The following is a 25352-nucleotide window of genomic DNA, read 5'->3' on the forward strand; positions in this document are numbered from 1 at the left end:
CGATATCACTGATAAATGTTTTCTACATTAATTAAAATAGTTATGTAAAAGTCTAGATAGATAGATAGATAGATAGATAGATAGATAGATAGATAGATAGATAGATAGATAGATAGATAGATAGATAGATTAAATATATAAATTATATTTAATTCTTGCTGTGAATTAAAAATGTGGTCTTTTTCAATAAGGAACATAGCATTTTAGTGATGTTGATATAAATGTTTTGTTTATAAATATATAATATTGGTCATAAATATAAATAAATCATAAATGCCCTTATTTTTATTTTTCATAATTTCAGATGAAATGTACTAATTACTTACGTACGTAAATACTATATATTATATACAGCAATTAAATCTTTCTTAAACTAAAGACTCTTTCCATTTCACTTTCTACAAAAATTCAATAAAAATAAATAAATCTTATTTCCACTTATTAAAAAACGGATTTAAAAGAGCATGGCGTGCGTTCACACGTACGACGTCATGACGTCAGCGTCGCATGTACACGCTGAACGTCACAACGTCCGGGACTGTAAACTGATTTTAAATCCACGCTCCCTCTCTGCGGCGCTAGTTCATGTGTCAGCGCTAACAGCAGCGTCATGTGTGGCTTATTAACCAGAGGATTATTAATCGGACATCTGCAGCGGCTGTCTGGAGTCAGAGCTCAGTATTTTTGTAGCGGGGCGTCGCGGCCGGACGGCGCTGCTGCCCCCACCAGGTGCTGACCTTTAGGACAAATACAGATAGATACATTTAAAGGACATTAAATTAAATGTTGTTTGTCTTAACTGTAAGATATGTGTCTGAAATGCAGGTCATGGACGTAACGTCACGTCTGCAGCTTTTTATTGGCTGGTTACAGAACACTGGATTTAGGACCTAGCTAGTTAACCTGCTAGGCTACAGACATGAGAGCTAAACCGTTAATTATGCAGAATGTTTGTTCAAATGTCTACGTTTGTAATGCAGATTTGTTTCAGTGATAACAGTGTTCAATAACTCCAACTGATCTAATAGAGTAGATGAAGTTAAATCGCGTTATTCAGAACACTTCCGCTATTCACGTGCAAAAGAATCAGAATCAGAATCAGGTTTATTGGCCAAGTGTGTTGACACACACAAGGAATTTGGTTCCAGCTGTATGTGACACTCAAAAGTACAGACATAAACAACATTATATTATACATATAATACCATGCAGACGATGTGATACAATATAAACAGTATGAGTATTAGATATGAATACAGAATATATGACTGATCAGTTATGTACATAAAGTGTGAGAAGTGCATGGTAGTGCAAATAACAATAGTGTGCAATATTATGCTTTTGTGCATTATACATCAGTAGTACTGTGTGTCCTGATAATGCAGTACTTATAGATATGAAACAGTGAATATAATTATGGTGAGTTGTTGATCAGGGTGATTGCCTGGGAAAAGAAACTGTTCCTGTGTCTGGCAGTTTTGGTAAACAAAAGTTTTGTAGCACCTGCCAGAAGGGAAGAGCTGAAAGAGGTTGTGTGAAAGGACAGTAGTGACTTTTCCTGCCTGGTTTCTGGTTCTTGTATCATATAAGTTCTGGGGGTTGGCAGGGGGGCACCAGTTGTTTTTTCTGCTGTTTTAATTGTGTGTTGGAGTCTGTTTCTGTCCTGTTTTGTTGCTGCACCAAACCAGATGGTGATGGATGTGCAAAGGACAGATTCAATAATTGCAGTGTAGAACAGCATCAACAGCTCCTGTGGCAGACTGTACTTCTTTAATTGATGTAGAAAGTACATCCTCTGCTGGGTCTTTTTGATGACGGAGTTTATGTTGGACTCCTCTTTCAGGTCTTGGGAAGTGGTAGTGCCCAGAAACTCGAAGCACTCCACAGATGACACAGGGCTGTCGGATATTGTGAGGGGGCGTAGTGTTGAGGCGTATTTCCTAAAGTCCTCTATCATCTCCACAGTTTTGAGGGTGTTTAGCTCTAGGCTGTTCTGGCTGCACCGTAGCACCAGCCGCTTCACCTCCTGCTGGTATGCGGACTCGTCGTATAACATAGTGAAAGTGATATTGATGCATTAAATACAAAGTGGTGTCAGTTTTTTTTATTATTATCATTCGCTTTATTTATTATTTTACTCATTTTATTTCTCAATCGAAACTGTTTAGAGAACCTTAGAAACTTCTCTAAAATCTTCTAAATGCCAGCATGACGAGCACATTGAGGTTGATGGTGTGTTCAAGAGGCAAAAAATCATGAAGTGGGGAATTTCTTTTCATTGCACAATAACGCCACTATTTAGGTTCACTTCTCGTAGAAAGCAGAGTACAGCCTTATGTTACATCAGCATCTCGATGGAACATAAAAGATTGTACCACATGACCAACTCTATTCTTAAAATCATTACCAATCCTGATGATTGGATAGGTTTGTGCAATATAACCGTTTTATTCTTTTCCACATGATCATGATCTTACATTAATGTGAAATTCAGTGACATTCTCACAGCTAACAACCTTTAAGAGTTGTGTAAATGTCAGCAATGCAGACATTAAACCATTTATTTGTAAAAGAATTATATTAGCAAATGTAGGTATGGTTTTTTTTTCTCTCTCTCTAACTAAAAGCCTCCATCCAGCGGAGTTGCCACTGCCTGCTTGCAGCTCCCGACTTCAAAGCGCATAATAAAAGCCCATAATATTGTTTGATTCTTGAGGAGGGAAAAAACATAATGGAATAAACCAAGTGTCTGATCAATCAATACCCAACAAGACTAGGTGTTAGTGAGTCATTGTGATAACAGTGTGTGGTTTGTCTGTTGTAGCCCTGTAAGCCTGAGCTATGATGTGTATGACGGTAAAGATGACGGCGTTCCCCTCGTCTTTCTGCACGGCTTATTCGGGAGCAAATCAAACTTCCACTCTATAGCGAAGTCTCTGGTGCAGAGGACAGGCCGAAAGGTATGATGGAGGACAGGCTGACAATTCTATATGAAAAGGAACTCTTGCTAGGAATAAAACTTCATGAAACTGTTCTGTTTTAGGAAAGTAATCAATGAATTTATTTTCCAGCATGTCTCAAAGAGCTTCATTCCTTTCATACCACATCGATTTGCGATGATTACAATTTCTTTATAGTTGAGTGTAATGTTGTGGAACATCCTGAAAATATGTTACAGCAGCTATAAAAAAGTTGTTCATGTTTTTACCAGACACAAACCTTTGTCCTCTGTCCTGACAACATTCTCATGTCTGGGAACTCGTTGAGACTCCTTACATTAATTAAATAAATGCCATCTTTTAGAAGTCATTATCATATCAATCATTATAAATGCTTCCTTTTTAAGTAGCAACACTTTTTTTTCTTTTAGATTATGCTGAGCATCTGTTATGCAAAATCATGACTTTTACATTATATAATCGATTAAAACAGCCCCTTTAATATAACCTGTGATTAAAATTAAAGCCAGCACTATTGTCCAAGCTGCTGAATCGACAAGGGTGAAGAGTGCTGTGGTACAAAAAGACTGAATCCATAACCCAGTTTATAGTGTACTAACTGACTGTACGCCTGCTAGTGTCCTAACTGTACTTTGTCTAGTCAGGTGCTGACAGTAGATGCTCGTAACCATGGCAATAGTATACACAGCCCAAGTTTGACGTATGAGGCCATGACTAACGATCTGAAGCACCTGCTTAACCAGCTGCACATTGGAAAGTGTATTCTCATCGGGCACAGCATGGGGGGCAAAACTGCGATGGCTACAGCTTTGTCACAGGTATGATCTGAATGATGAGTTTTAATTCTAAAGACTCCAGTCATACATTCATGCAGTTTCTTCATGTTTTTTGTGCTGTTTCATGGATGGCAGCCCAGTTTGGTAGAGCGGCTCGTCGTAGTAGACATCAGTCCCGTTCCAACATCAGCTCGTACCTTTATGAAAGGATACATTGATGCTATGAAGGAGGTGAAGATACCAAGCAACATTCCACGCTCGACTGCACGCAGGGTGGCTGAAGATCAGCTCCGAAAGCATGTCAAAGTAAGCATGCAGATGCATGTTTCTAATGCTCAAAGCATTTCATTTGGACCTTTTAGCTATTTCAGTCATTTCCTTTATTAAAAATGATCAATTTTTTATAAAGCACATGGTTTTATTGATTGCAATCGTTCATTCTTCTTATTTTTCTTCATATACCTAATTGAGTTTTATGTAGAGTATTGGGTAGAACTCTCTGTATTATCTGCAATCTGCCACACAGTAGTCTTAACAGGCGTGGTTGATAATGGAGATGTGTACATTTTAAATCTCTCCTTTGTGGGCTTGTGCACAGGAGCGCTCAGTCCGGCATTTCCTCCTTACTAATCTGGTAGAGCAAAATGGACACTATGCCTGGAGAATCAATTTGGAGGCCATCTCGAATCACCTGACAGACCTCATGGGTTTCCCAAAGTTTAACACCACCTACGACGGCCCCACCCTCTTCCTGGGCGGAAGTAGTTCCGAATACGTCAGGTAATAACACCATAAAAATGGCACCTTAAATTGGCATAGCCTCCATTTTTCTTTCTCTCTCTCTCTCTCTCTCTCTCTCTCTCTCTCTCTCTCTCTCTCTCTCACTCACACACACACACACACGTTATTACTAACATTGCTATAACTTTGCTGTAACAGCTATATTACTTTATTTACTTTTTCTTAGCACTACAGATTGTAACTGTAAAAAAAAAAAGAAAAAAAAAGAAATTTGTGTTTATGAAACAGTCATTCTGCCAGCTGGATGGGTGTTGCCTTCATCCCCACTCTACTACTTTGAAAGCTGTTTAAATGTTTTGCTTTTGGCACTGTATTGGATGTTGTTCTAAGAAAATATGCATGACTTCACTAAGTCACTCTAAACTTCTAGTCACATGAATAATGATGGGAAAAGCAGAAAATTAAAAAAAAAATCCTGAGTCATAAATTAGCAAGAGAAATTTAAATTCTCTGTTCAAGGTAGGCATTATTTTTAAAGGCTAGGGGAAGGTGTGAATTTTATAAAACATGTTCAGACCTGTTTACTTTCTTTCAATTTCTATTACTGGATTACTTATTTATTGTGCTGTTTCTTTCTCCTTTTTTTCTCTCCCTTAGCTCTGAAGATTACGATGAAATCCAGCGTCTCTTTCCATGTGCAGATATCCAGTACATCCCTGATGCCAGTCACTGGATTCATGCTGACAAACCTCTGGAGTTCATCAGTTCCATTATCACATTTGTGCAGTCCTAGTCCTCTGACTGACTCACTGCCTAGGTCAACCTTTATATTTTTTCTTTTTTGATTTTAAAAAATGTATTTGTCCATGTCTGTCTAAAACACACGCAGTACTGTGCAAAAGTATGAAGTGCTCTACAGAAATATTGTAATATAATGAGGATATATACTATTAAATATATAATTGGAATATAATATACACGTTCCACTCTAGAAACTCGTTATATCATGATCTATAATGTACCCACCTTTATTCCCACTGTATCTAACAAGATCTTTACAGAAAGCTTAGACGAGTTTAGAAAGAATTGTTTTTAAAGTAGATGTTGGTAGTAGCATAGGATGGGTTTTAATATGCTGCCATGCAAACGAGTTCTATACATTAATATTGCAAAAAAATATAAAAATTCTCTGTTACATGGATTTTTTTATTTTAAGTTGAGTCACCATGTAAGACTAAATCTGGTCATTAAAATGTCCGCATAAGGCAAAATTTCACTAAATGTAATCCATGACTATTGCACAGTACCGTAATCACTCAATCACACTGACAAAACAGTTTTTTTTCTCACAAATACTTTTCAGATTACATTTTAGGACACATTATATTGCTCATTCTGGCAAACAATGCAGTGTATCAGACTAATGTAATCCTTATGAACTAGAATGTAAATGACCTGCCCTTTATTAAGAAGGTTGGGTACAAGTCATGAACACTTGCCTGTCATCGTTATACCCAAAGATGCCTATGCAATCATGGTCTGGCTTTTTGGCACTGTTTTTAAGCACTGAGACCCCACTACTGCAGCACACATCTAGACATTGTGTTCTGTAGGTATTATTTTGGGAGCACGTTGGGAGCAGTTTTAAATCTTTTTTTTTTTTCATGAGAATGGAATAATGTTTTATGTTTAGATGATTGCTTAGAGCATTCCACAATTTTCGATTTACTAAAACCAAGAAATGTTTGGTGTTTGACATGTGATTCGTTAGATTAGATAGTAAATACTGTATGTCTTACAGACTCCAGAGTAGCACCATGCATATTAATATCAGGCAATGTTTCTACGTGGAAGCAGTGACATAACCGAGCAAAAAAAAAATGCAGTACAAACTCATAACACATCACTTCACGATTAACCAAGGCGACAGTAATTGAAGAAGCTAGTTAGACAAAACCAGAATTTTTTATTTGCAGTGTGCCAAATTGTTTGATGACAGTTTGGTAACTTTTTTTTTACACTAATTTTTACACATATTCATTCACTGAACTTTGATGCATTGTCTTACTGTACATTAGCTACCACTTACTAGCCTAGTCATGTAGGTTTCCAAGTAACTCCAACAGTTGTCTGGGCAGCACACTGGAGCTTTTACTCACCTAGTGGTCCAGCTAAGAAAATTCTCATTTGTCCACTCATCTAATCCTGACTCCATCTTCCTGTCTTCTTTCATTTTATAGAAAAAGATCATTAAACTAGGGAAAAGTTTTGTTTAAACTGATCTTTTAACCCAACGTACAATACAGAATTAAAAGTCTTTACGGTTTAAGAGCTATGCTGTCAGGTTTTATAATCTGAAAAGTTTTCTCCATCAGGTTGAATAGCACTGTGTCGTAATGTGGCTACCTGTAAGCTGTCGTGCTCGTGTGTCTGTGACTAAAATGTATTTTATATTACTATATTGAACATATTCATGAATTAATACTACTGAAGATTCAGATGAAAGTATTTATATTTTATGGCTGTTAGTTGTTTGTATTCCTCCAGTCTACATGTATATGTTTGGAAAAGGTATTTTAGGAGTATAAAACATGCTGCAGAACTAAACACCAAAAGTCTGTGGTGTGTTTTAACAGATTTATGTTTACATACAAAATGTAATAACTGTGAACATGGTTCCTGACTTATGGCTCATCCTGTAGTAAATACGTATACTGGCAGTTGTGTGTGGTGGATGGACTGTATTGCAAGTGTGTGAATTCACTATGTATTTTCTCTGAATATCTTTAATAAAAAGTAATATATGACTATCATTATTATAGTACATTTTATCTTAAAGCTGCCCTTCAAGTTGAAGGGAAATGAAAGTATGACATTAAACTTCATTCAGAATTATGAAGCTGTTTAACTCTAACTAGTTTTAACTCTACTGATAAATGAACAAGCTTTGATTTTGCCAGTAGAAACGTGTAGGACTGTGGGCTTTGAAAATTAAAAATGTTGGAACACACATTTGCCTCATTGCTTCTAGGTGCTGTTTCTTTGTTGCTTGCTTGTGTGAACGTAGTGTCATGATTTTTTCTGCATATAAAGACAAAAGTCCATAAAATCCATTTTATTCTGTATATTATCCAGTATTCTCTAAGTATACATAATTTACAACCGTAGAATTTGTTTGTGCCTGTTCAGTGTCATTTTTCAGGAACAATGCCATTTCAAAGTAAAATACATAATCTGTAGGCCTCACACTTCTAAAACAACAGACTCCACAATTTGACAATTGTGTAGCCTATCATGCAGACAAAAATTAATGCTCAGTCAAGAGAGACTGTTTGAAAGCTGTCGTCCTTGCTGCTGACTGGAGAGTTCAGTGGTGATGGACTGTTTGAATGGTCAGAGACAACAGGGGCAAGCTGACTGGCACGTCCTCGTCTCAGTCTGTCTTTCCAGCGCTGGGCCACAGGAGTATTGGGGGACATTGAGGAAGGAGAGGACGCCCGGCTCACTATTGGTGACTGGATTGGACTAGGCTGTTTGGAGCGTCTCAGTACACCGAAACCTCTGGGCTTCTTCTGGGCCTGTTCTGCCTGCTGCTGACTCAGGAGCTGGTGGTGGATTATGGTCTGCACATCATCCTGTGAGAAATGCATGAAAATGTAACATGAAATGAAATCTATATAACAAGCACTAATAACTGCTGACATTTTTGAAGAGGCTGAAACTGGAGCACTCTGTACAGATGGAACTTAGGGAATTACACTCATACTACTAACATTGCAGGATCCTCAGGTTCCCAACAGTTGGTGGTAAATGGGCTGGCAATTCTGCCTACCACTAAATATATGACCTGTTAAACTAAATGTTTGCAAAAGATATGGGCAATAATGTCTGTGTATTGTCTAAAACAGATGAATGAATTAAGTAGTGGTGCCTCCAATAAAGAAATTACTATAGCCCAGTACCTGTTATCAGTCATCTCTTAAGAATCAACTAAATAGTCAAGAAAATACAAGAAAGACCAGAAAAAACCTCAACTCCAAAATACTTGTAATTAAATGTTTATATAAGTAGATAACACATGTCCTTATTTAACCCCTACCGTTTGGTTTAAACAAGATTGCATGTAATACTTGTTCATGCAGAAAAAAAGCATTTCACTTAAAAGGTAAGCACATGGCAATGTAAGAAATTAAAAAAAACATGATTAAGAGATGTCATTAAGGATACAACTGAGATGTCGTCTTTAACTAGTCTCTTTGAACCTTAAATAAGCAAGCTTGCAACATTGGGGCCTATTCGTTGGTGCATATAAGAAATAGCAAAACAACCAAAAAACCATATAGTATCATGACAGTATTCCTAATGGCTGCAAGTTTCTAACTGAGAGAAATACAAGTTCACTCACTCTTTCCCAAAGTGATGACTTTTGGTGTAAATGGAGACGACTTGGTTAAACAAGAGGATTGGTGTAGGCTAGTCATAAGACTAGAACAATCCACGAATCGGGCAATCAATCAGATAACGCTTAAGGAGGCTGATGTCTTAGAGTAAAAGTCTAGACAATGATAATGCTTTGTTGAGCAGGAGTGTTCACTTCACACAAACATCTACAGTTTCGGATGTCAGTGTCCACTTAGCTTGATATTGCAAGAAATATTAGTCCCAGCACAACAATGCTCGGCTTAACAATTAGCCTTTGACTAAATGACACGTTTCTTTCTGGGTGCTAGCTGCTAGATTGACAAATAAACATTTGGGCCAGTAGACTAAATAGCTACACTAAGTGTAAAAAACTACTTAGCTTAAAGCCTCTAGTAGATTTTTATCACCCAAACAAGACTGGTCATACAGAATGTCCGTCTTATACAATTTAGTGGGAAACCCCGAGTTTCAGCAAACAGAGAAAAAGAAGAGGCAAAAATGCATGAAAAAAAAATACAAATGCATATCCTTTCATGAACCCTTTCTTTAAAAGGTACCTTACACAGGCCTAACCCTAGGCCTTCTTTTCCTTGTATTGGGAAAAGAACAAAAACCGGCTTACTCACAATTCACTTACCATTCTATGAAGACTAAACGCAGTTGTATAGGCAGCTAAAAACGTTTATGCAAATAATTTCTTCAAAGGAAGCTGTCAATTTAGATATAAATTCATCATTTAGATCATTTAGAAGATGGGACGAATTAGACTTTTACGAATACATGATTGTTGGTTCAAAACTTTTTGAAATAGCCTAAATATTCAGAATGACTTCTTTATTATCTTGCTCTGATGCTATACCAGAACAGGTCCACATAAAGCCTCCAGTGTCAGCGCTTTGTAACAGTCAGAGGTAAAGCTGTAACTGCAAATTTCCTAACAGTAAAATCTTCAGGAGAGTGAACAAATCACATTTTTTGTCTAATTCACTTACATACAGTAGATGCTGGTTAAAGAATGACTGTTTATAGCTTCTGTAATGTAAATGACAACAAGTCAATGAATGTTGACTGTAAAATAAATAAAATGCATCTCTCAATCCTTAATAAATGTACATCTATAAGCATTGACAAATGACTGTGCTATGAGAGGAATAAAAGTGATCTGGTTGTGCTTCTAGAAAGAAAATGATCAACTTTAGATAATAATGCTAATAAACACTTCATGTCTGGCTACATCACCATCACATGCAGAAAAAGCATCTTGAAATTCATGTCCGCAGCAATCACTCTACATATAAGGTGGATAAAAATTAGAGTTAAAATGCTGGCATATTCCTCTTAACATCACAGACTGCTGGGTTTTAAATGCAGTGTTGAAAGCATGCCACAGCCCAGATGGCCATTCTGGCTCCAAACTGTAGAATTCTGCAGAGCCAGGAACCAGCTACCCAAACCAGAGATCTAACACACATTCAGTTCACACCAAGCAGTCAGTCTAATGTGGTTCTTTTTTTCTTGGGGTTATTGTCACCGCAATAGGGGACTAAATCTAAAATGTAAGTTCAAAAAGCATGAGTATGAGTGTCATGGTAAGGTATCCACAAACATTTGGAAATATAGTGTATGTCCAGCAGTACAGGGATTTCAGTCTTTTACTTTTTGATCTGGAAATCGGCCCTGCTAAAACCATCACTTGTTCAGTTTAAAGATGTTGTGTCCAAAGAAGGTGCTGGTTGCTTTGGACAAAGGAAGTTACTGATGCTGAGCTTACTTAGAAAAACGATTTACCTGCATGTTTACAACTTATTTTACAATTAAGTTGAGGAAACTTAATATAAAATTTTTAAAAATTCACTTCCTGTCATTGCACCTCATTTACTGCGCTGTGGAATATAACCTAAATAAAACTGTGTAAAATAACCTAAATAAATTATAAAAATACTTTGTAAAATGTAACGTTATTTTCCAAAAAGACTATTCTAAGGCATGCAATGATATTCTCCAACGAGCTCAGACAGCTATCAAGCATCGTAGTTCACGTCACCTGATTCATTTGAAGGGAATGTATCAAAATATACAGTTATAAATATAATAAATTATTATTCTATTTAAGTTGGATTATAAGTAGATGGAGTTAATTTCGTTTATTAATGTTTGTCTTTTTTGGTTTCGCATGTTTGCTTGGTTTCATGATTTGTTTTTAAAGGTCTGTGCTGAGTTTTACAGAATTTACAGGAGTTTTACATATTTTTGTAATTTTTTGGATAAATACACATCACAGATGATCAGGCTGTGGAGTGCATGGAGATGTTTAAAGGGAACCTAATATGCTTTTTTTTGTATGTGTAATGTAGCTATTTGGGCATGCAAATCTGCAAATTTACAAAACAAGGGAAGATGCTTAACTCTTTGTGGTTCAGCAGAATTCAGTCAAATACGGTTTTGATCCCGTCTTTATGCAGCTTTTTACTGCAGGACAGAGAGCCAGAAAATACTCGATGAAGATGGGGATCTTATCTGTAATTAAAATGATGATGTCACCATCCAAAAGGGTGTTAAGAACTGCAGCTAGTTGCCTTAAATTTTAAAGTTAATTCAACTTTTTTTCAGTGTAGTATTCCACCTTCTTATTACATCTGAAGCACTTCACAAGAAACGTTTACATTTATGTCATTTAATTATAGTGAAAGTATTTAACATACAATATTATTCCAATTCATTTTCAATGGACTAAGTTAGTTTAAAAAAATAGAGAGCGTCAATAACACACACACACACACACACACACACACACACACACACACACACACACACACACACACACACACACACACACACACACACACACACACACACACACACACACAGACCTACATCAAGTCAACACAGTTCATGGTATCTTGCAGAACCAGAACTATTCACTGCTCACTTTTAATGATGGTTTCCTCCTAGAAACTATTCCACTCGAATGTAAACTTTTTGCATTATTTGCATTGAAAATTAGCCTGCAATACCAACAAAGCATGAAACAAAACAAAGATTCAATGGGCCGCTTCAAACATTTTGTATATAGTTTGTGTCTTTCAACATGACTGGAAAGCTGTTCTGCTGGCTTCCACCAAACCCCACCCAGCCTGTTAATATGAACAAGACAACACTAGTTCTACACAATAACCAATATCACAAACACACACCACTGAAGGCTTGTTGTTCAAACCAGAATAAAGTAAACCCACATTATAGGATTGTTAGATGGCGTTTTACTTCATTTTATGATGTGTGACACGTGCATGAACATTGCCAGTCAAAGGTTTTTTAACACACTACTTCAACTACTAAATCTCTAGTCAACAAATATATAACATATGTTGGAACACTTTAGATCCAATCTAAGTAAAAAAAAAAAAGCCTATGTCTGTATAATTATGCACTCGTGTATTTCATTACTGTTACTGTTACCACCTGAAGTACTGTATTTACTATAAACTTTCCAATCACAAGTTTTATTCCTCTAATATCGCATTTTGCAAACAATTGTTTAAAAATGTTTTAATAAAAATGACAGATTATGAGATTTAATGTCCTGAACCTGAATATTCTGATCCTGTTATCACTTATATTATAGCATTTATAAAATTCATTCTCTTATCATCCTCTCTGTTTTACTCTCTTGAAGTTAATAAGACAAAAAAAGGAAAATATAATGCAAAGAGAAAGCACAAAATTGCAAACTCCTGTCCTGAAGACTTTTCCACGGTGAAAACAGACTTGACTGTTACAAAGTCTTAACAATGGAGACAATTTATCAATAATTCAGAGACTAACCCATAAAATAATTAGAAGACTGTCCAAATAAACTCACCTTCCAAGCCTCCAGCTCAATAGCCATCTCCAATCTCCGCTGCACTGCCTCCAGGAGCTGATTATTCAGTGACATCATTTCTGTCTTGCTTTTCATGAGCTCTGTCTCCATAGCTTTTTTCCTATCAGGATCAATTTCCAGCACAGTGCAAATGTCAGAGGTTAGACAGATTCATTAAAAAACTCAATATTTCCAAAATAGTTTGTCAGAATTTCTGGTTGATGTCTGTTAGCATTGATGATTTCTAACTACAAAAATGATGAACTTACTTTGCAAGAGCATCGTCTCGGTCCCGTAGAGCTTGTTGTAAAACATCTTCCGATGCCCCGTCTTTAGCTTTTCCCTGTGAATGATATGAGTTTTACTTACACCATCCAAAAAACTTTTAAATGCCATGTGAAACGTCTTTACTGATCTATGTTAAGACTAAATGAGCAAGTTTCGGTTGATAAGATGAAATGATGAAGAGAGTGAAAATTTACTTGAGATGTGTGGTTGAGAGCAAGATTGCGTGCAATATTCTTCAGCTGATACAGTGCCATATCCAGTGAGTTGCTCCCGGAAGTAAGATCTGCTGTTGGCTCTGAATCAGTCAGAGGCATCAGGAGCTTTACAATGGACTGAATCTCCTCTGTCACCTATAGATTAACAAAGATGAAAGATCAAACATGCCAAATCCATTATATCCCCTGAATATCAGCACAATAAGGAAAAAGCCAGAGTAAAAATGCCTCAAGGTGTTTCAGTTATGACAGCTATTCTGTCAATTATGACAGCTTTTAAAGTATGACAGCTATCCTAAACACAGTATGACAGCTGTGGAAAGCTGTAGAAAGAAATTTAATGTAAATGTATACATAATGTTACATACATAAAATTGCATCTTGATAAACACTAATCAATTCATCTCATTTAATTCCGTTCACTTAAATTTATGTTTAAAGATTTCAATCCCGAACATTCCACTGTCATCCAAAATCCAAGGTTCCAAGAGAGTAAAAATTGTCATGCTGTGTGGGTTGGAGGGCATGGATTCTTTTTATCCCCTTTCAATCACAGCACTAGCCAATTGTGGGGGTCTTTAAGAGACACCCTCTTTCTCCAGGTGTCGGTTAGGTTGCCTGTGTTCTGTTGTCTCACAGGAAGCTTGTGTTAGTCTTCGCTGATTAATAGCTGTTGGATGGGAATGGGTGATGAGTGACACGGTTGATTTATTATATATTTAAGTGAAAATGTTCTTCATCTGTATTGTTCCACTTTAGTGTAGTTTGAGTATGTATATTAATGATGTAATATTAGCCCTGCCCTAAAACTAAGAAAATATATTTTATGACTAAATAATTTTGGCTGGGATTAACTAGAGTGAATAATTCTTATAAAAAAAAATGGACCTGAAACTCCAATGGAAAATGTAATGTAAAAAAGTACTTACCATGTAACAGGCAAGATATTGCTTTCTAAACTAATCACAAAACCAAGTGCAATATGCAAATGGAAGTCACATAATACCAGTTTATGAGGTCATGAGGTAAACTCTGTGTGTGTGTGTGTGTGTGTGTGTGTGTGTGTGTGTGTGTGTGTGTGTGTGTGTGTGTGTGTGTGTGTGTGTTTGTGTGGGCATGCGTGCGTGCGTGCTTATGGTTAAGGGCTTCTTTAATTTGAATATTCATAGAACTGGATGTCTTAGTTTTGTGCAAGTGAAGTAATTAAATAATTGGCTGTGCTTTGATTATCTGAACTGTCTGTCTCACCTGTTCTCTGTCTTGATTCCAGACAAGCCCTTCCTGACTCTGCTCCTGAAGTTTATCCACTTGAGCCTTTAGTCTTATACTCCTACGCCGAGACAGTTCCACATCCCGGCGCATCTGCTTTAACTGCAGAGTTACACAAACACACACAAAGCAAGTCAACAAACACAACCATGTACATGATCATTGGGATTTTCTGTTACTTTAAGCTGTAAAATTTGTTCACAACACATTTAACAGATTTTGACAACTCAAACAACAGTACAAACAACAGTGTACATGTATCTTTTTAATAATTCTTATTTTTGATGAATATGGTTTAGATTTTATCCAAGTTTCATTTATTGAGCACAGGGCGGCTCCTCGTGGGACGCATGATATCACCCGAAACCCAGCAAGTCTGCATTCTTCAACAGGAATCTTGTTAATCCTGCTAAACCAAACCTTTCAGTAACCTGCGTAACTTTACTTACATAGACATAATACCACATGACAGATACTGAGTCTAGGCTGTCAAGATAGGATCATAAATAAATAATCAAAGACATGAAATCATAAAAAAAAAGATATAAAATGATGAAATAATGTCGTTTTAAATTTCCTGCAGATTCAGAAAAACTTTCTTTATTAGTTAAATAACCTTTATTAGATTTATGAGAAACTGGGTTCTGACTGCAAGGCCAAATATGACAAATTGTAAACAGTGTGTGACGATAACACACCAGTATGTACCAGCATCGCCTACGTTATTAGCATTAGCCCTAAAGCAAAGCCATGTAAATTCCACACCACCTTCCTTGTCATGGCTATGTCACTTTTACACATAATAAAGTACTCAGGTGCCATAAACTCATTACTCATATAGAAAAGAAGAAGGACGCAGCCTTAATCATATGTTAGAATGAATGTCTTTTGCTGTTAATATGAATTTTTCTATGTATTTCTATTTCTGTTCATTGTTGGACATTACTTATCCCTCTGCAGTTACACTCTCACATTTAGAACAGACATGAATTATATTATTAGAAGGTGTTGGGGAAAGCAACAATAATATATGCAATGAGGCCAGTTTCTGTCAATTTGTAGGATTTCGTAGGCAACAACAGACATTACATTATTTACATGGATTATGTCAGTAGTAATGTTCTCAAAGTTAATCATTATTAATTGTATTTATTTTTTAAGTCCTTAATAAATCCTTTTCATCTGTTACCCCAGTACTTTTACAACCACCCTGGCAATTTGCGATTTTTAAGCACTACATAAAACACACAGCAAAATATGACCATTTATAATGTAGTGTATTGTATGATATTGATAGCTATAATTTTATAAATTATATAATGGAACTCTGTAGTTAATATCTCACCGTGTCTGACACTGGGCTTGATACTCGTCTCCTAAGTGGACTCCCACTTCTGAGCAGGTCCGGTAAACTTTCATCTAAGTACGACCGAATAGACTTATTCATAATTGGATCTTTTGACTCCAGGTTCATCTGCTCTATTTTATTAGATTGCTCCATCACGGTGCTAATATCATTGTCTTTGACTTCTTCCAGCTGCTCTTCTCTCTCATCTAGCGTGGACGGAGTTGGCCTCAACATCGTTGTGTTTGTACCTGGAAAGGTTGCTTCATCCTCCACGGCAGAAACTAGACCTTCCCCTTGATGATCCTTGCTGGTTTCATGCATATTGTCAATGGGTTGAGATGGTTGCAACAGGTCTCTAAAAGTAGCCGGTGTGTCTTCATTCAGATGAGAGCTATAACACAGATTAAATCCCTCCATTGCCTCCGAGAAGTTAACAAAGCAAATGCTTTCACCTGACTATGCGAGCTATGACTTGAATGGGTGGCAGCACAGCAATACAGAATGTGAGGGCGAACTTGTTATTCCAGCTTTTGGACAGAAATAGCATGTGCATTTTCAATGCTCACCTCATGTAATGACACAAAGAATGACACCTGTGCCTTGGGGACAAAGGCTTGCTTGACGTAATTGCCACTGTAGCTAAGATACACATGCTTAGACACATTTATGAGAGTGGGTTAGGCATATCATATATTACACTGTAAACACGTCCAGTATTTTGCTTCATGGTGTCAAAGAAGCCATTGTTCTGCATTTTACATAACAACAACATGGAAGCAGACTTTCTTTTATGCCACTATTTCTTAAATGACTGCCTTGAGTGATCAGTGTTATCCTAGTGCTAATCCTAATTTGATCCTAATTTAGCACACATAATAAATGTATGCTTCTTATGTCAAGGCTCTATTACATTTTCAAAGTATTGAGAAGAGACTTATAAAGAATAAAACATTTGTGTTATAGGATAAAACATTGCAACAATCAGAATGGTTGGGGTGCTTATGAACATAATTTTAGTAATTAATTGTTTAAAAGTAGACATGAGTCAATTTTGTTTTCAGAAATGTAAAGAAGGTTTATGCCACACTGGTGTTATGGGTAATACAGTGTAAATTAAATTGTACTTTGTCATTCATGGTAATTTACCAATAATATTAATTGGGATAGCTTTGTACTTTCTACTGTGCCTTTATACTGGTGTATAAAAGACACAACAGTTATATGGTATTAAAACCATTACCTCAGAAAAACCGCTAGCTTACAATGTCAGTGTTTTCAAATAAACATTGTGAATGTTTGCTTATAAAATGCAAGGGTGAAGACATTTCATGTTTGTAAAAATCTGTGAGAACAATACTGCTAGCTAACTGATAAATATGGTAATTATACTAAGCATATGATAGTTAAAACTGAGGTCATTTTCAGCCTAAGTCAACTTAAGTGTTTTCTAAATTGTGATCAATTAAGGCATCTAAGGTAATTTAAGGCAATTTAGGGTGACAGTGTAAACAAGATAAAGCTGTCACGAATATGATTTTTCTCATAACTGTTGGTAGGTTCCTGAGAAAAGACTCTTTATGACACTATTAGATTTAGCAACAACTGCTAAACAAACTTCGGCAGGTTCCACCATATGTAGACTTCACAGCTTGCTAAATTTACAATAATATTTTGACTTTTGAAACTTAAAATGCATAAAGCTGTGAAGACCACAAGACTATGTAAATTATGTGGAATTAAATAACTGAAGTGAACACACAGTTTATATGTATCACAGATCTTAATCCCTTAGAGAATTTGTGGACAGCCCTCAAGAGGAAACTGGACTAACAAAAACCCACAAATTCTGACAAACTCCAAGTATTGATTATGTAAGAATGTGCTGCCATCTGTCAGGATGTGGCCCAGAAGTTGATGCCAAGGTGAATTGCAGAGGTCTTGAAAAAAATGATTCTTTGCATAAACTTAATGTAATTGTCAATAAAATCCTTTTACACTTATGAAACGCGTGTACTTATACTTCAGTATACCATAGTAACATATGACATATAAGTCTTTAAAAAAAAAATCAACATTTGTGTCATTCACAAAACATTTGGCTACGGCTGTCTGTACCTTTAATCTTCTACCTTCTACATGTTTATGTAGTGTTTTACAATCCCACTATCTGGTGTCACAGAAGAGGATTTGAGTTTGTTTTCTCTAAAGGTTTCTCCCTTGTGTTGTTTAAATAGATTTTTCCTTGATCCTTGTCATCTCAGGGTTGACCTGATTTGGATTGACACAAGCTAAAGCACAAATCTTCAATTTCCTAACCAAACATGCATAGAAGATCGATCTTATTTCCTCCTAATCAGTGTTAAACACCCAGAGCCATTTTTTATTTGTCCTTAGCCACAAATAGCACAAACAGATCTAGATCTACTATTTCTTAGAACAGCTTCCCTTTATTTTCTAACATTCAGAGATCTCACTAGCACTGGACATCCCTCCAAAACTAACTCCAAAAGATTCAAAACTTCCACTTGCATGGTATCAATTATGTGTAATAATAATGATCGGCTTTAAAACATTTAGTGTTTATTAATTAGGATTGGGTTTTTTTTTGTTATAGATTCTATACAGTGTTTTATCTCTGCCTTTTCTGGGTTGTTCATGTACACACCCCCATTCTGGCACAGGAAGCTGACACTGATGCAGTGAACCATTCTGGCTGCTTTCCAGAGTGAGCAGACTGCTGCTCAAACAGCGTGAATGACCTGGTATGCCTCAGTACATCAGTGACAGATCTGAAAAATTCTAAATCAGTAGTGATAAAGGTAATGTATAGCAGGATATCAAGCTAATATATCAGGACTTTCATTTCTGCCACCTGTACTTGTGACTTTAGATAATGATAAGGTTAACTTTGAAATAGAAAGTCTGAAAACTAAGCTTCCTTTTTCCCCATCACTTGCGAATAAGATCCCAAGGCACTTACAGTAAACTCCTCCACAAGGGGCAAGGTGTCTCTTTTGACTTGACCCGTCCAGCCATTTTTAAAGTACAGTAACATAGCCTTGAATTTGGAAGTGCATATTTTCATTAGACTATTTTCATACAGAGCTGCAAATTACTCAAGGTTTGTTGCACAAGTTCCATGCTACAGGTTTATTGCACAATTGTCATTTTGGTTATTTTACACAATTATCACAATTCCTGCAGTGCACTAGAAATACATAAAAGGAACCTGTTAAAGAACCGTAAAACTCTGGAGATTTAGCTTTAATTTCTGCTTTAGTTAACCAAAAACACAGGTATTTAATAAATGAGTTAAGAGTTAAATGGTATATATGTACTGTATAAGGCTTCAAATTTTTGCTTGACCACATCCAGACTGTGATCCCTGTCCTAATGGTTTCTTGAACCCTTGTAGTGTTATTGTAGATTTCCAGGTCAATGGTGGTGGACCTACAAAGCTGCAACACAGCCACAGAGACCCTGAACCACCCTTTCTTCAAGCAGTATGAGGTCACAAAAGTACATCATTTCAGCCCATACTGAAAATTCAGAGTAAAAGCAGAGTTTACTGGGTTGTTTTGCAAAACAATTAAACTCTTGACTTTTTTTAAACCGAATTTTTTTCCGATAATCTAGTAAACGTATTTTAAATAAGTGCACAATTTCCCAGGTTATCTGTCTGACCTAATTTTCTCCCGTGAGCATCTTCTCCAACTATCTATCAGGCCAAACCTGTGAACAATGAAGAAATCATCAGTGACCTGTGTGCCATCAAACCACTGCAGAAGATGGTTGATGTCTGTGCATTTAAGATCTACGGTCAATAGGTGAAGAAAGGACAGACTCAAAATAGAGCAGCTGTATTTGAGAGCACTCCAAAATTTACCCTGCTCTCTGTTGCTGCTGAAGAGAGCGATACGTCCTTGAGGAATCTGTAGAACAAGATGACATGCCTGCAAACAGAAAACTTCTAAATGAATAATCAAACGAAGTATTACACTAGATGAAAATTGCATAATGCCTCTAAAGCAGTAGGTCTCACAGTAAAACATTGATTATTTTAATTTTGTGTGAAATCACCACTCACTATGTTAAAGTTATTACATTTATTATAGAGTTCTTACGATTATTAGCTAGCTTGTTTGACCTGGCATGCATATTTTTTTTTATTATCCAAAATGCTAAGAATTCCAAAGGAAGCAACAAGTAAATAATTTTAAAATTTAGGACCAGAACGCTTCATAGTTTCATTATTATAGGCTGTGAAATTTCCAAGGCTGTGAATAAGTTGAAGTTTATCTCTGAGTCACTAGGGGGCGCTGCCTTACATATTACCTTCAATTTGTTTATTTAAAAGATAAAATATACAATAGGGCTACACAGGATACCACATACAGTATATACCACAGTATACCACATTTTAAGCATGTCCACATTCATAACTTTTGCCTTTCTTAATTAATTAGAAATAACTTACTGTGATTGCTCTTTTTGAGCTTGGAAAATGTAAAAAACTGATTATTCTTCTGATTTTATAATAATTGAAATGGGTTGCAGATGTGAAGGGCTGAACATCGAAGGACGGCTGTTGATTCAAAACAACCTAGATGCACAATTTAAAAAAAATCTTCATTCACAAACTAACAACATTACATTGCTGCCTGCCTCAGCTCTAAATTTGTACAACTGCACTTTACAATGAAACAATAGTTTTTGCATTGATGTATGAATCCGTTTAAATTAAAATGATAAGTAAAGCATTAAAATGTCATCCTCATGCCAGTAGTATAGATGCTGATTAATTATAGTTTGTGCATTTTCTAATTTTTTGCTTTAAAAAAACAAAAAAAACATATAAATAAATAAATAAAAACTTGAACTTTGTGACTCATTTAATAGCATTTAGAGTGAAATGCAGAATCCTGGCGAGTCAATAATAAAAGATAATAAGAATTGTGGCTCCCTGGTAATAAAGTCATGTTCCCAAATTGTCGGAATAAATGTAATTAGTGACTGCAACTTAAAACAGAGAGCAAAAAAAATAATAATTGATGCTGGTAAGCATATCAGTAGAGTCTATAATCATTAAAAACTATTATTATTATTATTATTATTATTATTATTATTATTATTATAGTAATAAAAATAATGAAACTTAAACTGTTAAAATGCTGTTTTTTATTTTCACAGTGTTAAATGGAATGATTTTTCATAAGCAATGTCTGGTTCTGGTCTCCACAGGAGAGATGCATTATTAAAGCGTCTGACTGCTGACAAAATCATTGATTTATCCATTAGGTCCTCACAACTCTGTTTTTCCTTTGCTCTTGCTTTGTTTTTTAGTCTTGAAGTCCGACGCACAACGAAAGCCCAAGTTGTCTGACGCTGAATCTGGTGTGTTTCCCATTCTACAGATAAAGCCGAGGCAGAGTAAAAAAGAAAAGATTCTTCATAAACCACGATGATGAAGTGTGTGTATAAAAGTGCAGAGGAAGTAGATAAGATGCAATAAACAGTATGTTTGAAGAACGGCTACTAAGAGGAAGTTAATACAGACCGGGTTGTGACCCGCGCCTTGTGATTGGCTGAGCCATCGACCGTGTCGATCCATGACGCCCCACGCAGGACGTACATGACCTGAGGAGACGTAAAAGGTGTAGACGTCCACTCCCATACATTCCCCAACATATCATACAATCCTGCGATCACACACACATCATAACATGTTATGTCATGTCACGTCCAGCATTTACATAAATGATTCTCTCTGTATTGTGATGTATGCTCAGGTACCATAATTATTTTGTGGAGGAAATGCAGTTACTGGAGCTACACCATGATAACCATCTTCAGCTGTGTCTCCTTCTGGGAAAGACCCCTACAGTAAACACAGTGTTATTTTACACATCAAGCCAAGTGAAAGGCTGCACAGTAATGAATAGAATTCTGATCACTATCATAAAGTTCTTGAACAGCAGTGTTTGCAAGTGTCAGATGCAGGTTTTGTGTTAATTCATTCATCTAAATACAGTATAGTTTTTATTGCATTGGATTTTATTGAATTCTCTCTCACGTGAATACACACACACACAATCAGGTTTTCTCTAAGGAACGGGTTTATTTTTCCGATAAAAAGAAGTCTTCAGCACAGAAACCTTTGCAGTTTGTGGCTAATAAAAAATTATCTTCATTTTTTTGTATTATTAACTTCAAGAGGGAGATAAAAAAAAGACCTCAGAAGGAATAATTGTTTATAGTCACTATAATATAAGTCATAAACTGCCTGTAAATGTTCCATAATGTTAAATACAACTAGAAACATATTAAATGTACATGTCATTATAATATGTAAAGATTGTGTCCGCTTGGTGCCACACTACCTCGTCCCTGATTAGTTACCTGTCAGGTCTTATTCATTACTTATCATTCTGAATGTACGTAACATCAGGTCCTGGCCACCTTATAAGACCCTTTTTTAATTTTGTCTAAATATTAAAATATAAAAAAAAATTGAGTCATGTACATTAAGTGCATGCTCAAAATCTATATTCAGCCAAACAGCATCTGTGATGTAGTGCAGCAGTCGATAAATAAAACAGCAAACCAACATCCCAGTGTTTAATTATTTAAAGATGAGGAAAACTTTGATTGAAATTGAAATGTGATGAAATCTTAACAGCTCTAATGCATGCTTTTCTTTTTACACTTTTTACAAAAAAATACACCCACACTGACCTGCCACAAATTGGTGCGATTCTGGAGAAACTTGTTGCCCCAGGGGTACGTTCTTCCTGCAACACACGTTGGAAGCACCAGAATCAATGTAAAACATTAACAACAAGCCCCCAAGGTGAAGAGAACTCTTTGGAAATGCTGATTGATATGTGGTTTACCATCTAGCCCTCCACGTGCAGCTATTTCCCACTCCTCTTCGGTGGGCAGCCTCTTCTTCTTCCACTTACAGTAAGCCTGAGCATCATTCCAGCTCACTTGCACCACCGGAGAGTCTAGACGCTGTTTGATGGTAGAATTTGGTCCATTTGGCTACAAGCGATCAAAAAAAAAAAAACCATGTCAGTAAACCTTATATACTCAAAGGCTCGATACTAAAGGCCATTAATTATGCCTTAAATACATTTAGAATCATCTCTAAACTATAAAAATAAGCACTTAATGAATTACATACACGCAAAATGAGGTAGTTACCTGTCTCCAAAATGCTTTCTCAACTGGCAGCCACCAGGGTGCAGACTGAAAGGGGATGATAAAAAAAAATGCAGATAAAACACCACAAAACTGAAATACCTGCACATAACAAAAGAGAGGTATCAACACAAGAGTCACTGCATGCTCATACCTCAATCCTCTGAGTGATTTTGCTTTTCAGCTCCTCAGAGACAAAATCCTGGAACACAAAACTCCATCCAAATTTTTGAGCCTCTGTTTGATATTTTTGCAATTTAACAAATTCCCTGGAGAGAAAAAAAGTAATGGATCATTCATTCATTCATTCATAAACAAACAAACAAACAAACAAATAAATAAGCCTAATGCTAAGTATAATAAATGTGTGTAAAACATAGGATTCTCAGACTCCATCAAAAGTAACAGTCCATCTTTATATCAATGTTTCAGCAATATAGTCAACAATCCCTTACAATCCCTTCCTTACATTATTCCTTACTGACTTTGGAAAGGGATGTGCTAGCTCAGTGGTTGAGGTGTTGGACTACTGATCAGAAGGTTATGAGTCTGAATCCCTCGTCACTCTGGATATAATAAGGCGTCTGCTAAAGGCCAGAAATGTAAATGAACACTTACCTAAAATCAGAGTTAGTTACAGGATATTTGTCCATCTTGAAGCTCTCGACTTTCACAGCTCTTTCAGGGGATTCTCCATCGCGGCCATCAGCAGCGTTTGTTCCTATTTTCAGGTTCCCACCAGGAACCATCACCATACTCTCATCAGCTGGAGCCAAAGAGAATACAACAAAAATAGGAAGTATATTTAAATGCAAATAAAAAAAATAGTATTTCTAGAGGCCTAGAAATGAAATCGACAAATATTCTATAAAAAGTTAAGAGTTCTGCATATGCACTCGGATCCTGCCCCCGGATTTGAGTTAAAGATATTGATTGAACAGTAAATAATAAAAGACTTATGTGAGAATATGTAACAGCAGCATCTATGCCTAGAAAATAATCTTCACCAAAGTTAGTGTCAGGGTAAATAAGGTATTAATCAAAGAAGCAACCAAGAAGTCAGAGGTAACTCTCAGCATGATGCTAACACCACCATGCTTCACCGTGAGGATGTTTTCAGGGTGATGAACAGTGCTGGGTTTCAGACAAACATAGAGCATAGTTTGGTATTACGGTGTGTAGAAGTCCAGTTTAATTCCAGGTTGTTAGGAGGGTGAATACTTATTCAAGCCACTGCGACTTTTAGAAGCTGTATATACATGAACAATTTTTTTTACATGACAATAAGAATAATAACCCATGGAGTAAATTCTATAGATAGAATATAACTGATGTTAGAAGTAGTTCATACACATAGATCATACACACTATTAGAAAATATCTAGTTCACACTCAAAAAGGAAGAAGACTGTGACCAATTTGAGTTTTCTCTATTTATTTATTTATTTATTTATCTCAGCATCTCATACTTCACTGTATTACTATACAAACAAGTAAAACACCATCCTGGTATAATATAAATGTAATATAAATAAAATACCAAAGATCTGGGGCACTTTGACATCTTACCTGTTACACACAACACAATGTAACTCCATAATAGTATGAATGTAAACATGATGTTTACAAATCTCAGAGCTGTGCACAGACTCACAAACACATCAGAACAATTTCTTCAAACAGCACTTAAGACTAAAAAGAACTTAAGACTAACAAACTACATGCATTTTGTTTTCATATGAAATATTTAGAACGTCATTACAGTGTGAGAATCCACACACACTTAAGCTCCAGTCCACGGTTTTTCTGATTCAGTGCACATTCAGTTTCTTCCAGTTTGTAGGTGAGGATTATCGCCCCCTGATGGTCTGGAGAAACAGCAAGCAGTGAAGTAATAATAATAATAATAATAATAATAATAATAATAATAATAATAATAATAATAATAATAATAATAATAATAATAATAACTCTGTTGGCTGTAAAAAAAAATGTCTCTCACCCACCAGGACTAATAATGTCTTTTAAAACCTAGAAGTCTGAGATTCATAAAACAAAACATGACATATATAAATGTTCGATTCAATGATCAAACATGCCTTGCTGCAGAAAATCCTGGCCTGATTCAGCTTCTCCAAAATATTTGATAATAACCTTATGTTAAGGCCAAAATGTTCACTTATATCCCAATTAAGTCTCTTTTAGTTCCATGCTAGTGGCTTCTTCTGCAAGCCATGAAATGCTACATTAAAATGGTTGCAATAAAAA

At 36.1% G+C, this 25352-nt stretch overlaps 3 protein-coding genes across 5 annotated transcripts; 1 reads left to right on the forward strand and 2 right to left on the reverse strand.

The window, feature by feature from the left end:
- The first annotated feature begins 498 nt into the window (after nucleotides 1–498).
- On the forward strand, nucleotides 499–7290 carry abhd11 (abhydrolase domain containing 11). Its single transcript, XM_027157827.2, has 6 exons — nucleotides 499–729; nucleotides 2825–2960; nucleotides 3605–3778; nucleotides 3872–4042; nucleotides 4335–4516; nucleotides 5135–7290. Exons 1-6 carry the CDS (start codon nucleotides 611–613, stop codon nucleotides 5268–5270), a joined length of 918 nt encoding a protein of 305 aa, XP_027013628.1. The 5' UTR covers nucleotides 499–610; the 3' UTR covers nucleotides 5271–7290.
- Nucleotides 7291–7577: 287 nt separating this feature from the next.
- On the reverse strand, nucleotides 7578–16449 carry bicdl2l (bicaudal-D-related protein 2-like). Of its 2 annotated transcripts, none has more exons than XM_027157555.2 (6): nucleotides 15879–16449; nucleotides 14513–14635; nucleotides 13244–13399; nucleotides 13031–13104; nucleotides 12762–12882; nucleotides 7578–8112 (listed from the first exon to the last, which is right to left on the reverse strand). In XM_027157555.2, exons 1-6 carry the CDS (start codon nucleotides 16296–16298, stop codon nucleotides 7792–7794), a joined length of 1215 nt encoding a protein of 404 aa, XP_027013356.2. In that variant the 5' UTR covers nucleotides 16299–16449; the 3' UTR covers nucleotides 7578–7791. The 2 variants fall into 2 exon arrangements, with proteins under 2 accessions (XP_027013356.2, XP_027013363.2); XM_027157562.2 differs by having other exon boundaries at nucleotides 16130–16281.
- A 4593-nt stretch (nucleotides 16450–21042) lies between these two features.
- sumf2 (sulfatase modifying factor 2) lies at nucleotides 21043–24911 on the reverse strand. 2 transcript variants are annotated; one of them, XM_047805300.1, is made up of 9 exons: nucleotides 24654–24911; nucleotides 23703–23850; nucleotides 23239–23353; nucleotides 23088–23132; nucleotides 22775–22925; nucleotides 22617–22672; nucleotides 21675–21759; nucleotides 21439–21580; nucleotides 21043–21301 (listed from the first exon to the last, which is right to left on the reverse strand). In XM_047805300.1, the coding sequence occupies exons 1-9, from the start codon at nucleotides 24700–24702 to the stop codon at nucleotides 21184–21186; spliced, it is 909 nt and encodes a 302-aa protein (XP_047661256.1). In that variant the 5' UTR covers nucleotides 24703–24911; the 3' UTR covers nucleotides 21043–21183. The 2 variants fall into 2 exon arrangements, with proteins under 2 accessions (XP_047661256.1, XP_027013681.1); XM_027157880.2 differs by having other exon boundaries at nucleotides 21043–21289; nucleotides 24654–24909.
- Between the last annotated feature and the right edge of the window lie 441 nt (nucleotides 24912–25352).

This window comes from Tachysurus fulvidraco, chromosome 21, assembly GCF_022655615.1.
Source record: "Tachysurus fulvidraco isolate hzauxx_2018 chromosome 21, HZAU_PFXX_2.0, whole genome shotgun sequence".
In the NCBI taxonomy this organism is placed as follows: Eukaryota; Metazoa; Chordata; class Actinopteri; order Siluriformes; family Bagridae; genus Tachysurus; species Tachysurus fulvidraco.